Source organism: Pteronotus mesoamericanus, unplaced genomic scaffold, assembly GCF_021234165.1.
Source record: "Pteronotus mesoamericanus isolate MK-2021 breed Mesoamerican mustached bat unplaced genomic scaffold, CSHL_Meso_final scaffold_118, whole genome shotgun sequence".
Taxonomy (NCBI): Eukaryota; Metazoa; Chordata; class Mammalia; order Chiroptera; family Mormoopidae; genus Pteronotus; species Pteronotus mesoamericanus.
In genome coordinates, this window is record NW_026555301.1 from 3409694 (window position 1) to 3425622 (window position 15929).

Sequence of the window (15929 nt, forward strand, 5' to 3'; positions counted from 1 at the left end):
TGTGTGAAATGTTGAAGGCCTTCATAGTTGGAGACAGACCTACCATCCTGGGTCCAGGCCCCTTTTGGCACACCTCTGCTAGGTCAGACCTCAAGATGTCCTCATGAGGGCCCAGGACTTCCATCTCCTTGAATGAGACATGAAGAATAGGGCAGATTGAAGCAGCACTTCTAAAGTCAGCTCCAGAGACTTCTTGTCCAAGGGTGCCTGGATCATCTCCACAAAGACCTCATTAGATGTGTGAGGGGTAGGGCCAAGAGGATCTGTGGTTTCCTTACCCAGGGAGCTTGGAGTGGGGTCAAGACCACACATCTCTGATTCTCAAATTCTGCCAGATTTTGAATCTAGAGTCCTCTGCTGATAAGTTTGAACATTTTTATGTCCTTGCGTCTGTCCTATGCCTTATAAAATGTGGGATAGCACAGCTTCCACAGAGTTTTTGAAAGCAAAAGATGAGACCCTGAAAAGATCTAAGACCAGAGCCCAGCACACAGCACTACTTGGCAGATATCCAAGAAGTCATCCCACATCTGCTGCCTACTCTGGGCTCCTTCTTAGTGCTATGCCAATGCCCTTCTACATTTCCAAGCTCACACTTCTAAACACTGTCTAACACTAAACTAAGTGAATGCTGGGCCCCAGCTAGGCTAAACATGCAGCCTGCTTCCTCCAACAACCAACATTCAGTCTGGATTGTGAGTATCAGCATATCAGCACCCTCTCTGCAGATGGGCACATCAGCATGAAAAACCATTCTCAGAAATAAAGGGACACACACACACACACACACACACACACACACACATACACACACACACGAAAGAGAAACAGGTCTTCTAGAAGTGGAAACTGTGGTAGATTTTTTGGGGACTGTTGTCAAAGGGCACAGTACTCATTTGGGATTGAGAGCTGGGAACAAGTTAAAGGAAGTCCACAAGGAAAGGCCTGCATAGAGGCAGCTTGCTGCAGTCTGCTGCATCTTCAGGATGCTGAACAAATGTCTTTGACAACAGCACCAACACAGAGACATCATCTTGACTTCCCTGACTACTCTGAGATCAATCTCTGTCCTTGTCTACCACCTGTCCTTCTTTTGTTAGACATTGTTAAGGGAGATATCACAACTTGGCTACTGAGGTGATTCAAATCCCCAAACCAGCAGAAAGGTGAAACAGAGGCAACAGTCTCACAGAGCCCTGGTGCTCGGGGGTGCAGGGTATGCTGGGCTCAGGCCACCACCCCCCTCAATCACTGCATTCTGTGGGCCGAGTAAAAAGGCACAGTTAATGGGGAAAAGACAAGATTCAGAGTGGCATATGATAATAAAAATAATAGAGAGAGCAGCAACCACATGTAGGTGCCACTGCAAGCATATTATGTGAACGTCCTTGAATCTTAATGAGCAGCTTGCCAAAAAACAAGCTCTGGGAAATGAAGCAACTGCCTCAGCAAGTATGTGATGGAGAGAGACTTAAGTTCAGCCCCTGTGACCAGGATCCAGGCTGAGACATGGACACAGGACACCACAAAGTGTGTGGATGCCTCAGTTTTGCCTGCCCAATATCTATTTTCTAGTGGTAGTACCCCAACTTCCTCTGGGAACCATTCTTCCCAACCCCTGCCCCAGGTCCAGGATCAAACATGTAATCAGCCTGTCCAGTCAGTGTGGCACTTGCCCTGGCCACATGGATAAACTCCTGGTCCAGTCATACTACTGACATCCTACTCCATAACTGTGTTGATAACTCCTGGGAAAAGAAGCTTTCTTCCTTCTATCCCAAGGAGCAGACGAGCCTGGCTGAACAGTAAGGCAACACAAACTCTGTCCCAATAGCAAATCTATTAGGGTTCAAGCATTGCTTTCAGGCCATTTTCCTCTTTTCTCAGGCCTCTTTTTGCTCGGCTCCCCCTCAGAGTGGTAACAAGAGGGCGGCTTACCTCCTCAAGTCCAGGCCTCATGTCCCTCCTCACTTCAGTGTCCAGTTACAGGAAAAAGCTTGTCTTTTCCTGGGTTAATTTCCTACAGGCAAGGACATGTCTCCCAAATCCCCGGGAGACTTCACATATTATTGGCATAAACTGGGTAACCAGTCACTGGCAGGGGGGGACAACCCCACTGATTGGGTCCATCCTCTTGGCAGCTAACCACAAGGATATAGCTCACTGTACCCTAGACTTGAAGGGGAAGAAATGGTTAGCCAGAGCTGTGGGGACTAGGCCACAAAGAGTGGCATGCACAAAATACATCCTGAGGGAGGCACAAGAGCCCTCCCAACCCCAGCTTGTCAGTAACTGTGCCAAGGCACCCCTTACCTTGTTAAGCCAGTCTAAGGTGGGCTTCTGTCACTTAAGACCAGACACCTGCCGTAATAAACTGACAGCAGGAAGGATTGTGTGTGGCTCTGGAATAAGAAAGTGGCTAGAGAGGCGACATAAGTGAGACCATGCTCTTACCTTCTATGTCATACAATTCACTTTAGATTTTATCCTGGAGATGAGGGAGACCCACTAGCAAATTGAGGCTGGGTTAGGGAGGCTGGTGCCCAAGGCAAGGAAGGGAACGGGATCTGGCAGTGGTCCCAGTGGAAGCCAGGGAAGGCTGGATGCAAGCAGTGCTCCCAGGGTAGGAGGGAAAGAGCCTAATGGCAAGGCCCTCCTCAGCCAAATATCCAACTATCTTGCTTACAAGTTCTGCTTTCCCTGACTAGGAAATCAGAAAATCATACAACTATTGACACCAACAGGTTTGAAGGGTAGGCTGAGGAAGAACAGGTGGAGACAGAGTAGATCATGAGGGGCTATAGAGAAACATGTTTCCAATTCAATAACTCACTATAGAATCCTGAGAATTTTTCCTTAAAATCAGGAAAGAATCTTGCCATTTTCCACATCTGGAACCAAACAGAAATTCTTCATGAAATTCATATTGAATGGCAATAATAAAGATGACAAGAGTATCAGCCTCCTATGTGCTATGAACTTGCCGTTCATCATCCCAAGGCAGCACCATACCTCTCTGCCCCTCTTCCAGAGATCCCAGACAGTGGTCAACATGTGGGGTATCTAAGTTTGTGAGAAATCAGTGAAACACAGAGAAGCTGAGTAACTTGCCTGTGGTCCCTCTGAACTCCCAGACTTCTCCCACGTTCTCCTTGCTCTCTGTTTTTCATGGTCTGTGGTGGCTCTGATAGTTTCAGATGTTATAACCCTGATAGCCCGTTCATCACTGGAAACATCACTAGCCTAAAGTCCCAAGAGGAAATCTTACCAGAGGAATTTCCCAGGCTGAGGATCAAGAGCCAAAAAGCCTGAGGAGAGGCTAGTGAATCTTAAGATGTCTGGTGTTTACAACATTCTGGGATCTATTTAAATGGGATTTGGTTTTTCTCCTTCAATCCCTGTTCCCCAGCATTCCCTCAATCAGCTAATAGGCCCCAGCTGGGAACAAACATGGGCAGCAGAAATAGGGGCCAGAGTCTAACGGGCTCAGGCAGGACAGCCCTGGCCAGGAGGGGAATGCAACCATTTATTTGAAATGGCTGTGTCCTGCCTCTGAGGGAGTTCAAGTGGTCAGATGTGTCCATGTCAATTAATGAAATCTGACTTGGATGTCACTGGATTTAGGAGGATAGCCTTCTAGTTTAAAGTCCTATCCCGCAATGTCTCCAGTGCACAACAGGCACTGACCAGCAATTTGGTCACTAGAGAGCAGGGATGAGAGGTGGTAGGAAGCCTGGAACTCAGGAGCTCCATGACCAGGGAGAGGCCTCAGCAGGGCACACAGGCTTACTTACAAAGCTGCTAGAGAAGTTGGACAGTCATTGTCAGAGGACACAAAACACCACTATCCCTTGGGTTCCTTGAGGGCAAAGGAGCAGTGGGTAAAGTAGATAGAGCCTGGTCTTTGGAGTTGGACAAGTGACTTCAAATGCTGGCTCTGCTGTCTAGTTTCTTAATCCCCCTGAGCCTAAGTATTCTTCTGTCAGATGTGAATCACAGGAAAGGAAGAAATGGGCAGAGCTGGCCATCAGTATGCAACAATTCTGACTCTACCATTAACTTGTGAAACCTTCTAATGCTAATGTGCAGTCAGCTCATGTCACCATCACAGCAAACCTAGAGGGTGAGCCGGGGTGTTTTGATTCCTCACCAGAAAGTCAAACCTCAGAGAAGTTCAGGGACCTGCTCAAGATTATACAGGATTTAAGGGATTTTTTAAAAAAATATTAGTACTTTTCATCCAAAATCTACATTAGGTTCCTAGGGATGCCATAACAAATTACCAGAAACTTGGTAGCTTAAAGCAACAGAAATTGCTCTCTTGCACTCTTAGGAGTTGATGTTGCACAACATTGTCAACAGGATTGGTGCCTTCTGGAGTCTCTGAGAGAGAATCCCTTTCATAGTTCTCTCCTAGCTTCTGGTGGCTGTGGCAACCACTGATATTCCTTGGCTTAGGGATGTATAACTCTAGTATCAATCTCCAGCTTCATACGATCTTCCCTCTGTGAATCTCTGGGTCATTGGACACTCATTTTAGATAAAGAACACACACTAATCAAGATGATTTGAGATCCTTACATTAATTACATCTGCAAAGACTCTTATTCCAAATAAGGCATATTCTGAGATTCTGGGTCACAATTCAACCCACTATAGTCTACCCACTGGTTCCCAAAACTTAATATCCATCCATGTGCAAAATGCTTTTACCCGATCCCAAATTTGTCCCTAAATTTGCACCCCATTACAGCATTAACTAAATCCAAAATCTCATCCAAATGTCATTAGCTCAAAAATATAATCTAGGTCCCCTAATTAGGCATGAGTGATACTGGTGTGATCCATCCTGGTACAACAAGCTTCTCCATCTGTAGATCTGTGAAACTAGAAAACAAATTATTTGTTTTTAAAATACTGGCACAAGGATCCAAATGGTGGCAGAGTAGGCGGAAGGTATACTAACCTCCTCCCAGGATCAAACTGGAATTGCAACTAAATTATATAAAAATTATCCAGAATAACCAAGTGAAGACTAGCTGGAGAGAAGCATTATAACCAAGGACTTAACAGAAAAAAACACATTGCCACATCAAGACAGGTGGGAAGTGCAGAGGCGCAAGAGGGTTGGCTGGGATCCCACAGGCAGCAGCTGAAGTTCTGAGAGATATTTCTGTGGCCAGGGGTTTTCCTCTGAGAAGTGTGGGGTCTAAACCTCAAGCCAAGCTCCCCAGCCTAGGGCACCAGAACTGAAAAGGTGCCACATAACATAAGCTGTGAAAAGCAGCAAGGTTTCTTTCTGTCCACCAGGGAGAGACAGCTTGAGAGGTGGCCACCCTCTTAAAGGGCTAATGCACAAAATTTCATTTGCAGCCACTTACCCGGGCCTCCAGGGGAAGGAGAGCAGAGCAGACTACAGCCAAGTGAGGACAGTCTGGGGTTTGTGGTTCTGAAGGGAAAGCTAAATGGTCAGCCACCAGGATCCCTGTGCTCAGTCATTCCCCATTATGTAGAAGCCATCTTTCTCAGGGAGTGCACTCACCTCCATGTGGTATCTTCCTGGGCAGGACAGCAATAACCCCATCCACAGGAATCCCTCTCGACCCACCCTGTAGAGCTTAAACCCTACTGAGTATAGCCAGAGGCTTTTTCATTGACCAAGTCTAACAGGCAGCCTACAAGTGAAGGCAGATCTCTCGGTGCTTTGAGAGGTTAGCTGACCCTACCCTGGGCCAGGTTCTGGTAAAATAAGGCCTTGGTGCACAGCTTAGTCCTCTCAGCACACACGCAGGCCCAGCAGAGGGAGCCACAAGCTGTGGATAGCTGATAGCTCCTAACAGGTTGCAGGCAGCATCTGACATAGGGCTACACCAGAGTCTTTCCAGATCTACCTAATATATAGAAACAAACACAAAGGGGCAGCCAAAGCAGAAAAACAAAGAAAGAGGCCTATAATGAAAGAACAAGAGAATTCTCCAAAAGAAAAGCTAAATGAAACAGAGGCAAGCTATTTATCAGATACAGAGTTCAAAGTAATGATTATAAGGATACTCAACAGCATGAAAAAAGACATGGAACCATAAAAAGGACCAGTCAGGAATAAAGATTGCAATTTCTGAAATGAAAAATACACTGGAAGTAATAGACAGTAGCTTAGATGAAGCAGAAGAACAAATCAGCAAATTGGAAGACAAGGTAGAAGAAAACACCCTAACAGAAGAGAAAAAATAAAAAGAATTAAAAGAAAAATGATGATAGTTTAACAGACCTTTGGGACAACAGTGAAGTGTGACAACATCCACATCATAGGGATACCAGAAGAGATCAAGAACATATTTGAAGAAATAATGACCAAAAACTTCCATAAATTACTGAAGGAAAAAGACAAGTCCAGGAAACACAGAGATTCCAAACAAGGTGGACCCAAAGAGACCCACACCAAGACATATAATACCGAGTAATTAAAATGGCAAAGCTCAAAGACAAGGAGAGAATCTTAAAAGTCACAAGAGAAAGGTAGTTAGTTACCTATAAGGGACCTCCCATCAGACTGTCATCTGATTTCTCAAAAGAACATTTCAGGCCAGAAGGGATTGGCATGAAATACTCAAGTAATGAAAAGCAAGGATCTACAACGAAGGCTTCTTTACCCAGCAAGGCTATCATTTAAAATTGAAGGAGAAATTAAGAGGTTCCCAGAGAAGAAAAAGCTAAAGGAGTTTATTAACACCAAACTAGTATGCAACAGATGTTAAAGGGCTTGCTTTAAGAAAAAGAAAAAGAAAAAAACCAGAGGAAAACAGTTAAAAAATAAAATGGCAATAAGTATGTATCTATCAATAATCACCTTAAATTTAAATGGTTTAAATGCTCCAACCAAAAGACATAAGGTAGCTGAATGGATAAGAAAACAAGACCCATATATCCATATATTTGCTATCTTTAAGAGAATTACCTCAGAATGAAAGATAAACAAAGGCTAAAAGTAAAGGAATGGAAAGTGATATTTTATGCAGATGGAAAGAAAAAACAAACTCAGATAGCAATACTTATATCTGACAAATTAGGCTTTAAAGCCAAGGTTATAGTAAAAGAGAAAGACACCATATAATTATAATGGAAACAATCCAAAAAGGAGGATATAACCCCAGTAAACATCTACGCACCCAACAAAGGAGCAACTAAACATATAAAGCAAATCTTGATGGATATAAGGGAGAGACTGACAGAAATACAGACATATTAGGGGATTTTAACACCCCATTCACTTTAATAGGTAGATCTTCCAGACAGAGAATCAACATGGAGACAGCTACCTTAAATTAAACACTAGATCAAATGAATTTAATTGATATCTTCAGAGCAATTCACCACAAAGCAACAGAATATACATACTTTTCAAGTGCACATGGAATGTTTTCTAGGATAGACCCCATGACAGGACACAAACCAAGTCTCAATAAATTTAAGAAAATTGAAATCATATCAAGCATCTTCTCTGATCACAATGCTATGAAACTAAAAATCAAATCACAAGAACACTGAAAAACACACAAAGACATGGGAGCTAAGTAACATGTTATTAAAGGTCAGAGCAGAAATAAATGAAATAGAGTCTTAAAAAATGATACAAAAGATTGATGAATCCAAAAGCTGGTTCTTTAAAAAGATAAACAAGATTGACAAACCTTTAATGAGACTCATCAAGAAAAGAAGAAAGAGGACCAAAATAAATTAAATGACAAATTAAAGAGGGGATGTAATAAATGACAGCAAAAAAGGAAAAAAACAAAAACAAAAACAAAAAAAACACACACACAAAGGATTTAAGAAAATAGGAACAACTCTATGCCAACAAATTGGATAAGCTGGATGAAATGGATAAATTCCTAGGAACATACAATCTTCCCAAAACTAAATCAGGGAGAATCAGAGAATCTGAATAGACAGATTATACCTAGTGAAATTGAAGCAGTAATCAAGAAAACTCCCAAGAAACAAAAGACCTGGACCAGTAAATTTTACCAAATGTTCTGAGAAGAACTGATACCCACCCCACTTCTCAAACTATGCCAAGGAATTCAAGAGGAGGGAAGACTCCCAAGCTCACATTACAAGGCCAGCGTTATCCTAATTCCAAAACCAGATAAAAACACTAGAAAGAAAGAAAATTATATGCCAATATCCCTGATGAACATAGATTCTAAAATCCTCAACAAAATATTAGCAAATGGTACAGGGCAATTAATCACAAAAATCATACACCATGATCAAGTGGGATGATTTATCCAGGGAAGCAAGGTTGATACAATATCTGCAAATCTATAAACATGATATACCACATAAATAAAATAAAACATAAAAACCACAGGATGGTATCAATATATGTAGGAAAAAATTTAATAAAATCCAGCACCTATTTATGATAAAAACACTCAGCAAAGTAGGAATAGGGAAACATACCTCAACTTAACAAAAGCCATATTTGACAAACCCATTGAACATCACACTCAATGGGCAAAAACTAGAGGTGTGTCCCTTAAAACTAGGAACAAGACAGGGACATCTGCCTTCACCACTCTTATTCAATGTAGTACTGGAAGTCCTAGCCAAAGCAATCAGACAAGAAGAAATAAAAGGCATTCAAATTGGAAAGGAAAAAGTAAAACTGTCATTATTTGCAGATGACATTATACTGTATATAGAGAACCCTAAAAATTCCACCAAGAAACTTCCAGAACTGATAAAAATATTCAGTAAAGTTGCAGGATACAAAATTAACATCCAAGGACTTCCAGTCAAAACTGAGGCACAGGTAAACATAGCTTGACTCTTACACAACCACAGCAAAATTACAGCTAAACTACAAAACATATGTCACTCAGAACCATCAGATAATCAAGCTGTATGGAAGTCCGACAATTAAGGAATTAACGAAACCACATTTAGCCAGACAGGTAGGAGGGATGAAGGGGCAGAGATGTAGAACAGGCTGGTGACAAACCCATGTGTGGTGACTATAAAATGAAGGGTATCTCAGGAGTGAGGGGTCCCAGCTCCACACCAGATCACCCAGCCAGGGTTCTAGTGCCAGGAAGATAAGTCCCTGTAACTTCTGGCTGTAAAAACCATGGGGGCTGAGTTGGAGGAAGAAACTGTGGGATTCTCAGGTCTCTTCTCCTAAAGGGCTTCAGAAAACACATGGACTTACTCAGACTCACTCCCTCTGGGCTCCAGCACTGGGGCAGCATTTTGAAGGGCACCAGTGGCACACAGGAAGGAACTGAAGTGTTTGGCACTAGGGCAAGAGTGGGGGACCACTTTCTCCCAGACAGAAATGCAGACAGTGGCCACTGTATCTTTTCTGAGCCCATACCTACACAGTGTGGGGGCACCATATCTGAATCTCCATCAACCTGGCTCACACAGTAAATCCTGCCCTGACAATTACCTGAAGGTTTGTCCCATTCAACTTATAGGCCCACCCAAGCTGGCAACAGTGGTTTTTCCATAGGAAGGGCTGGGCTATGTACAAGCTTTAAACTTTCCTAAATTTGCTCAAGCAAGCAACAGCTGGGCCCAGCCCCTATACCCCTTACTGAGTGGCCCCAGGCCCAGCACTAGCAGCAGACATCTGCAGATCACTTTATAGCTTACACCTAGGGGCCCCAGACAAAACACAGGTGGACGCTGACCTTAGCCTCCAACACCTGGGAAAACCCAGAGCCTATACCCACAGCAGACAGTTACAGACCACACCAGAGTACCACCCAAACCACCTCAACAAGCCATGGAGGGAGGTGGTTGCTGGCCAGGGGTCCAAGCCAGTCCTACCAAGTATCTGAACTGAATAATCCCTCCCATTGACCTGCTGACAGTAATCAAGACTCATCTACAAGAGAAGGGAGTACTCAGCCCACAAGGACAGCGCACCTTGAGTACCCAGCTTGGGAAATAGGGGAGGCTGTGCTACTAAACTCTACAGGGCACATACTACATTAGGCTATGCTACCAAGACAGAGTCAAAGCAGTTCTACCTAATACATAGTAACAAACACAGGGAGGCTGCCAAAATGAGAAGACAAAGAAACATGGCTCAAATGAAAGAATAGAACAAAACTCCAGAAAAAAAATGAAATGAAATGGGAGATAAGCAATCTCTCAGACATAGAGTTCAGAACATAGGTTATAAGGACACTCAGTGAACTTAGTGGGTAATTCAACAGCATAAAAACGATCCAAACAGAAATGATGGAGACATTAATTGAAATAAAGAACAATTACAGGGAATCAACAGTGGAGTGCATGAAGTCATGAATCAAATCAATGATTTGGGACATAAGGAAGAAAAAGACATCCAGTCAGTATAGCAAGAAGAAAAAAACAATCCAAAAAAATCAAGGATAGTTTAAGGAGCCTCTGGAACAACTTCAAAAGTTCCAACATTCACATCATGGGGGTGCAAGAAGGAGAAGAGAAAGAGCAAGAAATTGGAAACCTATTCGAGAAAATAATAAAAGAAAACTTCCCTAATTTGGTGAAGGAACATACAAGGGACATACAAGTCCAGGAAGCACAGAGTCCTAAACAAGATGGACACAGGGAGGACCACACCAAGACATATCATAATTAAAATGCCAAAGGTTAAAGATTAATGGAGAATCTTAAAAGCAACAAGAGAAATGCCAATAATTACCTACAAAGTAGTTCCCATAAGACTGTCAGCTGATTTCTCAAAAGAAACTCTTCTGCAAAGGCTGTCCAGCCTTGACCTTGGTCTTTCACCAGAGAATGTTTTCGCAAAGAGAATTTCATACCTGTAACATCCTTTGGAATCTGGAAAGGCCAAGACCCTCCCAAATCAAGTGTGGTTCCTTTTTGCTAAGAGTTCCTTCTTCAATCCACTCCCTTCCTCTCACACATACTACAGGCAGCAAAGGAAAACAAGGGTGCATCCTCCACACTTTGTTTGATATTTCCTCAGTCAAATATCTAAGTTCATTGCTTACAAGTTCTGCTTTCTTTGACTAGTTAGTCAGTAAATCATACAGCTCTTGATACTAAGAGGGTTGACAAGTAGGTTAGGGGAAAACAGATACACAAAAGCAAGAGGAGCATTAAATTTATGTCCATCAAGCTCCTTCCACATACCTAAGTATCATGAATGTGTAACTGGGATCCTGACAAGCAAGTTACATCTTTGTAAGGACAAGAAGAGTAGCAAAAGACCTCAGAACACATCCCCACTCAAACATCCCTGTCTTCTTAACATGGCTGACTATCTCTGCCTCAGCCCTGCCCCATACCCTTGGTCCTAGCATTGCAGCCACTGATCCCGTCACCACATATCTTTTCTTTCCTCTACAGTCTCAGGTATTCCTAATTCAAAGTCTGCCTCCCACAGAGCCATCTTCTGACACTTCCTTCCTACTTCTAGCTGCTCTCCCAGGCTGCAGACATGTCTTCTTCCAGGGCTGAGGGATGTTGGGTTAGGGTGGCTACAAGGGGTCTGCCTAAGGGAGCACAAGGAATGGAAAGAAATTTAGCATTTATTCATTTTCTGTTCTAGCTAAGAATTAATACACAATCACTATTATAATCTTAACTTTGTTCAATATAAATTAAGTTTATTTTCATAATTATGTGCTTTATTTTTTAAGGTTTATACTTTTAGTCCCTGCACAACATAGATCTGATTTAATCCAGGACCAATGGTCTTCAGAGGAGGATACACAACAGCCAGTGGAAGAGGGAATGATGACCCACAGTGTCAGTGAAGGCCCTAGGACTAGGAAGGGCAGGACCTCACTCACCACCTCCTGTTGCCACATCAGGGAGCCCTATAACCTGGCCAGCCTCTGGTTATAAAAGCAGCTTTTCTTTAGTTGGTTCTCCCTGGTCATACTCTTCCCTGTTACCCCTAGTCCTACATGAGAAAGCAACAATTAAATTACTCCACCATAAAATAAGTGAAGGGGAAGATTTAAACCTAAGATTTCTTTTACCTAGGGAAAGCCCTGGCCATTCCTCTTACCCTTAAAATGCCCTTTCCTATGTCCTCTCTGGCTGCCTTAGACCGGGAATGGCCAACACAAGGCACAGGTGCTTCTTTGCCCTCCCCTTCTCAGGGAAGATACTGCAATCATGGCCTTCCTTGTTTGCAGTATCAATAATACCCCAATGTGATGGTGAATTTTGTGTGTCAATTTGGCTGTGCCACTGTACCAAGATATTTGGTCAAGAATTATCCAAGATGTTTTTGTGAGGGTGTTTTGGGATGAGATTAACATTTAAATGGATAGACTGAGTAAAGCAGATGCACTTCTCTTGTGAAGGTGAACCCAATCCAATCGGCTGAAGGCCTTAATAAAAAAGACTGACCTCTCTAGAAGACAAGGAAATTCTGCCAGCCTTCAGAATCAAGTTGCAACTCCTCCCTGGGTCTCCATCTTGCTGGTCCACTCTGGATTTTGGGCTTACCAGGCCTTACACTCACATGAGCCGATTCCTTAAAATACATCTTTCTCTTTTTCTCTCTCTGTATGTTTATACATATGCATACTTTTGATTCTGTTTCCCTGGTGGACCCTGACTGATACAGCTAGTGAGCTGTATCAACAACAGCCCTCCAAAGAGAATTCCCAGTTAGCATGCAAACTAAACTCATTCACCTAGGGCTGTGAGTACATCCAGCAGCTGGTAGTGTCCCTGGTTGCATACAGAGGGCCAAGTACATGCCACCACTTCCCTGTACTCTGGGTACCTCTAGAACTAGAGAATAGCCCTGGACCCAAAATTCCTAGTAGGGTCTTCCTAGTTCTAACTAGCCTGGTTCTCTACCTTTGTTCCGCCTGAAGAGGTAGGGCAGTCAGGGAGGCTATAAGTTTTTCTTCTCTGGTGAACTAAAGCCATAAGAAAAGCCCAATGAAAACGGTACATATTAAGGCCACTAGACAGCTTTAAATTGGAGCCAGTCAGAAGTTACCAGAAGGTTGGGGAGATGGGGAAGACACCCAGCTTCATCCTTCTCATAGCTCTCCAGAGGGATGACACGGCATCTGCCAACAGTCACTAGGAATATGAAACTCATCTAAATGTCTTCCAGATTGTACGACTGAACAACACAAGATTCTAATTGTGTTTAATTTGAAATTTTTGTTATTAAGAGAAAGGTACTTAGGAACCAATCCAACATGTACTTGCCACCCTGACACAGGGAGCTTGTAAAAAGGGGATTTGCACTTAGAATCTTACTTGCTGACCATGTGGTGCTAAGCCTAATGGACCTCTTGGGGTCTCAGTTTCCTTATCTATAAAGGACACCTACTTGGGAGGCTCATCATGGCACATCATAAGCCTCCAAAAATGGGTGCTGTTACAAGATTTAGAGGAGTGGTAGTTCTAGAATCCAGTCAAGGCATAACAGGAGATGGAGCAGAGCAGAGCCAGCTGGCCAGTCCCAGGAATCAGACCCAGCAGGCTACAGACAAAGAGGTCATCCCTATCCCTCTCCGCTAGAGAGAGGGGGCAAAAGAAAGAACAAGGTAAGACTGACCTTGAGGGCAGGAATCTCCACACTGTCACCAAGGCTGATGGAGCCCGAGAGGATGGTCCCTGTCATCACAGTGCCCTGGCCTTTGATGGAGAAACAGTGGTCCACAGACATGAGGAATGGTCCCGAGGGATCTCTTGTTGGGATGGAAATCTGGGACGTCAGGAGCTAGAAAAGAGATGCTGTTGCCACATTTTGTCAGGAGAGGACTAGACGGGGCAGGGTAGAGGAGAGCAGAGGATGTGACAGTGTCCAGGTAAACCGCTTTTTCTTTTCTGCTGACTCTTCTCACATGCTTCAATCTTAACCTGCCTATTTTCCCCATGCTATCTATGTGCTTAAGATGGTGTCAGGGCTAATTACCATTAAACAAATGAAAATAAAGAACATATTATTTTTTTTATTTTGCTACTTTCTGTCAAAAAGTTATTTGGTCGTAAATGTTCCCAACTCTTAATCTTGTGGTAACAATTCTTTTAGAAAAAAATTAGAGATTCAAAACAGCCTTGGCCTGAGATTTGTGCAGAGGCTTCTTAAAGGAATATATGAACATCTTTTACAGCAATATACTGTAGATTTTGCTTTAACACAATTGTACAAAGTTCCCAGACCAGTCATCTCTGGAGCTGGTGAAAAAGTAATGGAAGCCTTATCCAGAAAATATTGGTTTTACGTCAGCAAGATGAGCACTGTGTAATCACAGAAAGAGTGGTAGCACACAGTCTACCTGATCTTGGCTCTGTGGATCCAGGCAGACCAAAAAGCCCACCTGAAATCAAACTGGGTTTGAATCCCAGCTCCACCACAAACTTGCTGTGAGACCTTGGGCAAGTTACTTAACGTCTCTGAATCTCAGATTCTTAGATAAAATGAGGATGAATAATTTAAGCATCCCAGGGTCACTGTGAATGTTAATGATCTTGTATGTAAAGAACTTAGTACAATACCTAGTATGTGATAATAATTCCTCACCATCATAGTAAACTGAATAGCACTGTTCCGAGTGCATTATACACATTAACTTGCCTAACCCTCACATCAACTCCACAAGAAAAGGGGCGCTATTTTCTTTCCTACTTTATAAGTGAGGGAACTGAGGCAAGAGAGAGCAGGTCATGTGCCTAAGGTCACAGAGAGAACAGGTGATAGGGCCAGCACTGCAAACTGCCCCAGAGTCATTGCACCTGACCACTCCAACCCTCTGAGCTGCCTCAAGTGCTCAGCAGAGGCACTGCAGACCGCAGTCTCACTGCCATTTCCATGAAAGCATCACTACCCCCGCTCCACCTCCATCATGCTTGTTGGATGCCCTGAGCACCCTGTGGATGGCTGCACTCCCTCCCTCTGTCTACTATTATCCTACCTGGAGGAACAGACTGAGACTTCGGCCCATGGCTTCAGAAAATGAAGCCTCCACTGCTTTGGCAAAGGCCATAGGTCCTAAGCCGCACTGCCACTGCTACTGGGCACATCTCCTTCCCCCTGCCTCATGGACCCCACCCAGTGGTACACGCTGGAGGGTCTGGTACAATCTGAAGGACTGGAACAGATGACATGGCCCCATAGATCCAGAATGACAGGATCTGCTTTGTTTGTGTGGAGGCATTTGACAAGAAAAAGGAAAAAGAAAGGCTTAGAAGAGTGGAGGCCTTCAGTTCTGTTTGGGATTAACTCTTAGGGAGGATGCATTAAGGTGCACGGGGAGGGGTTTAAAGGAAGCACCTCATAGTCCTCTTGCTGAGGCTGTCTCTGTCTCTCTCTGGCCGAGCGAGGACACAGAGGAGCCTGACTGAGCAGAGATGGGGCTAGAGAACAACCTGGATTCAAGCTGACAGTACCTCAATGAGCTCTGAGATGCCCTGTGGAGCTTCCGTATCAGGGGCCTCTGGTCCCCCAGGCTTGGCCGCCACAGCTATAATCGGTGCACCTTGGAACCTGGAACAGAAAAACAAGTCCCACTATAGTTAGAAGGATCATCAACATGAACACAGAACACATCTATGAAGCACCTGGAAGAACAGTGAGCACTCTGGGTATTCTCTTCTTTCCTCCTTTCAGAAGCACCTAAACAGAGAGTGCCACTGCATTCCACTTGGCAGATGAGGAAATGGAGGCCCCAAAGGGAAATGTCTTATATTAAACAACAGATTTTAAGAGGGTGCTCCTGGGTTTTAACCTCCACTTTCAGAACACGGCAGCAGTAAACCCTGGCCTACAGGCCTCTAAATTAAAGATCCTTTAAAGAGGGTTAATAAATACCTCCCAGCCTCCTGCATAGACTCAGGAAATACTGGTGACCAAAAGTCCCTGAAGATGCACCAGGGAAAGCACCTGCACCATAACAGTCTAATGGAGGCCATTCCCTCTAGGATTTTTC

The 15929-nt window shown here is 43.7% G+C and overlaps 1 protein-coding gene across 4 annotated transcripts in view; it reads right to left on the reverse strand.

Moving 5' to 3' along the window:
- Window positions 1–15929, reverse strand: part of EEFSEC (eukaryotic elongation factor, selenocysteine-tRNA specific) — a 328850-nt gene that overhangs the window by 133833 nt on the left and 179088 nt on the right. For all 4 annotated transcript variants that reach the window (XM_054587485.1, XM_054587487.1, XM_054587484.1 and 1 more), the window contains exons 3-4: window positions 15391–15487; window positions 13556–13720 (exon numbers count right to left, since the gene is read on the reverse strand). In XM_054587485.1, the coding sequence (XP_054443460.1) occupies window positions 13556–13720; window positions 15391–15487 (262 nt within the window). The remainder of the gene's footprint in view (window positions 1–13555; window positions 13721–15390; window positions 15488–15929) is intronic.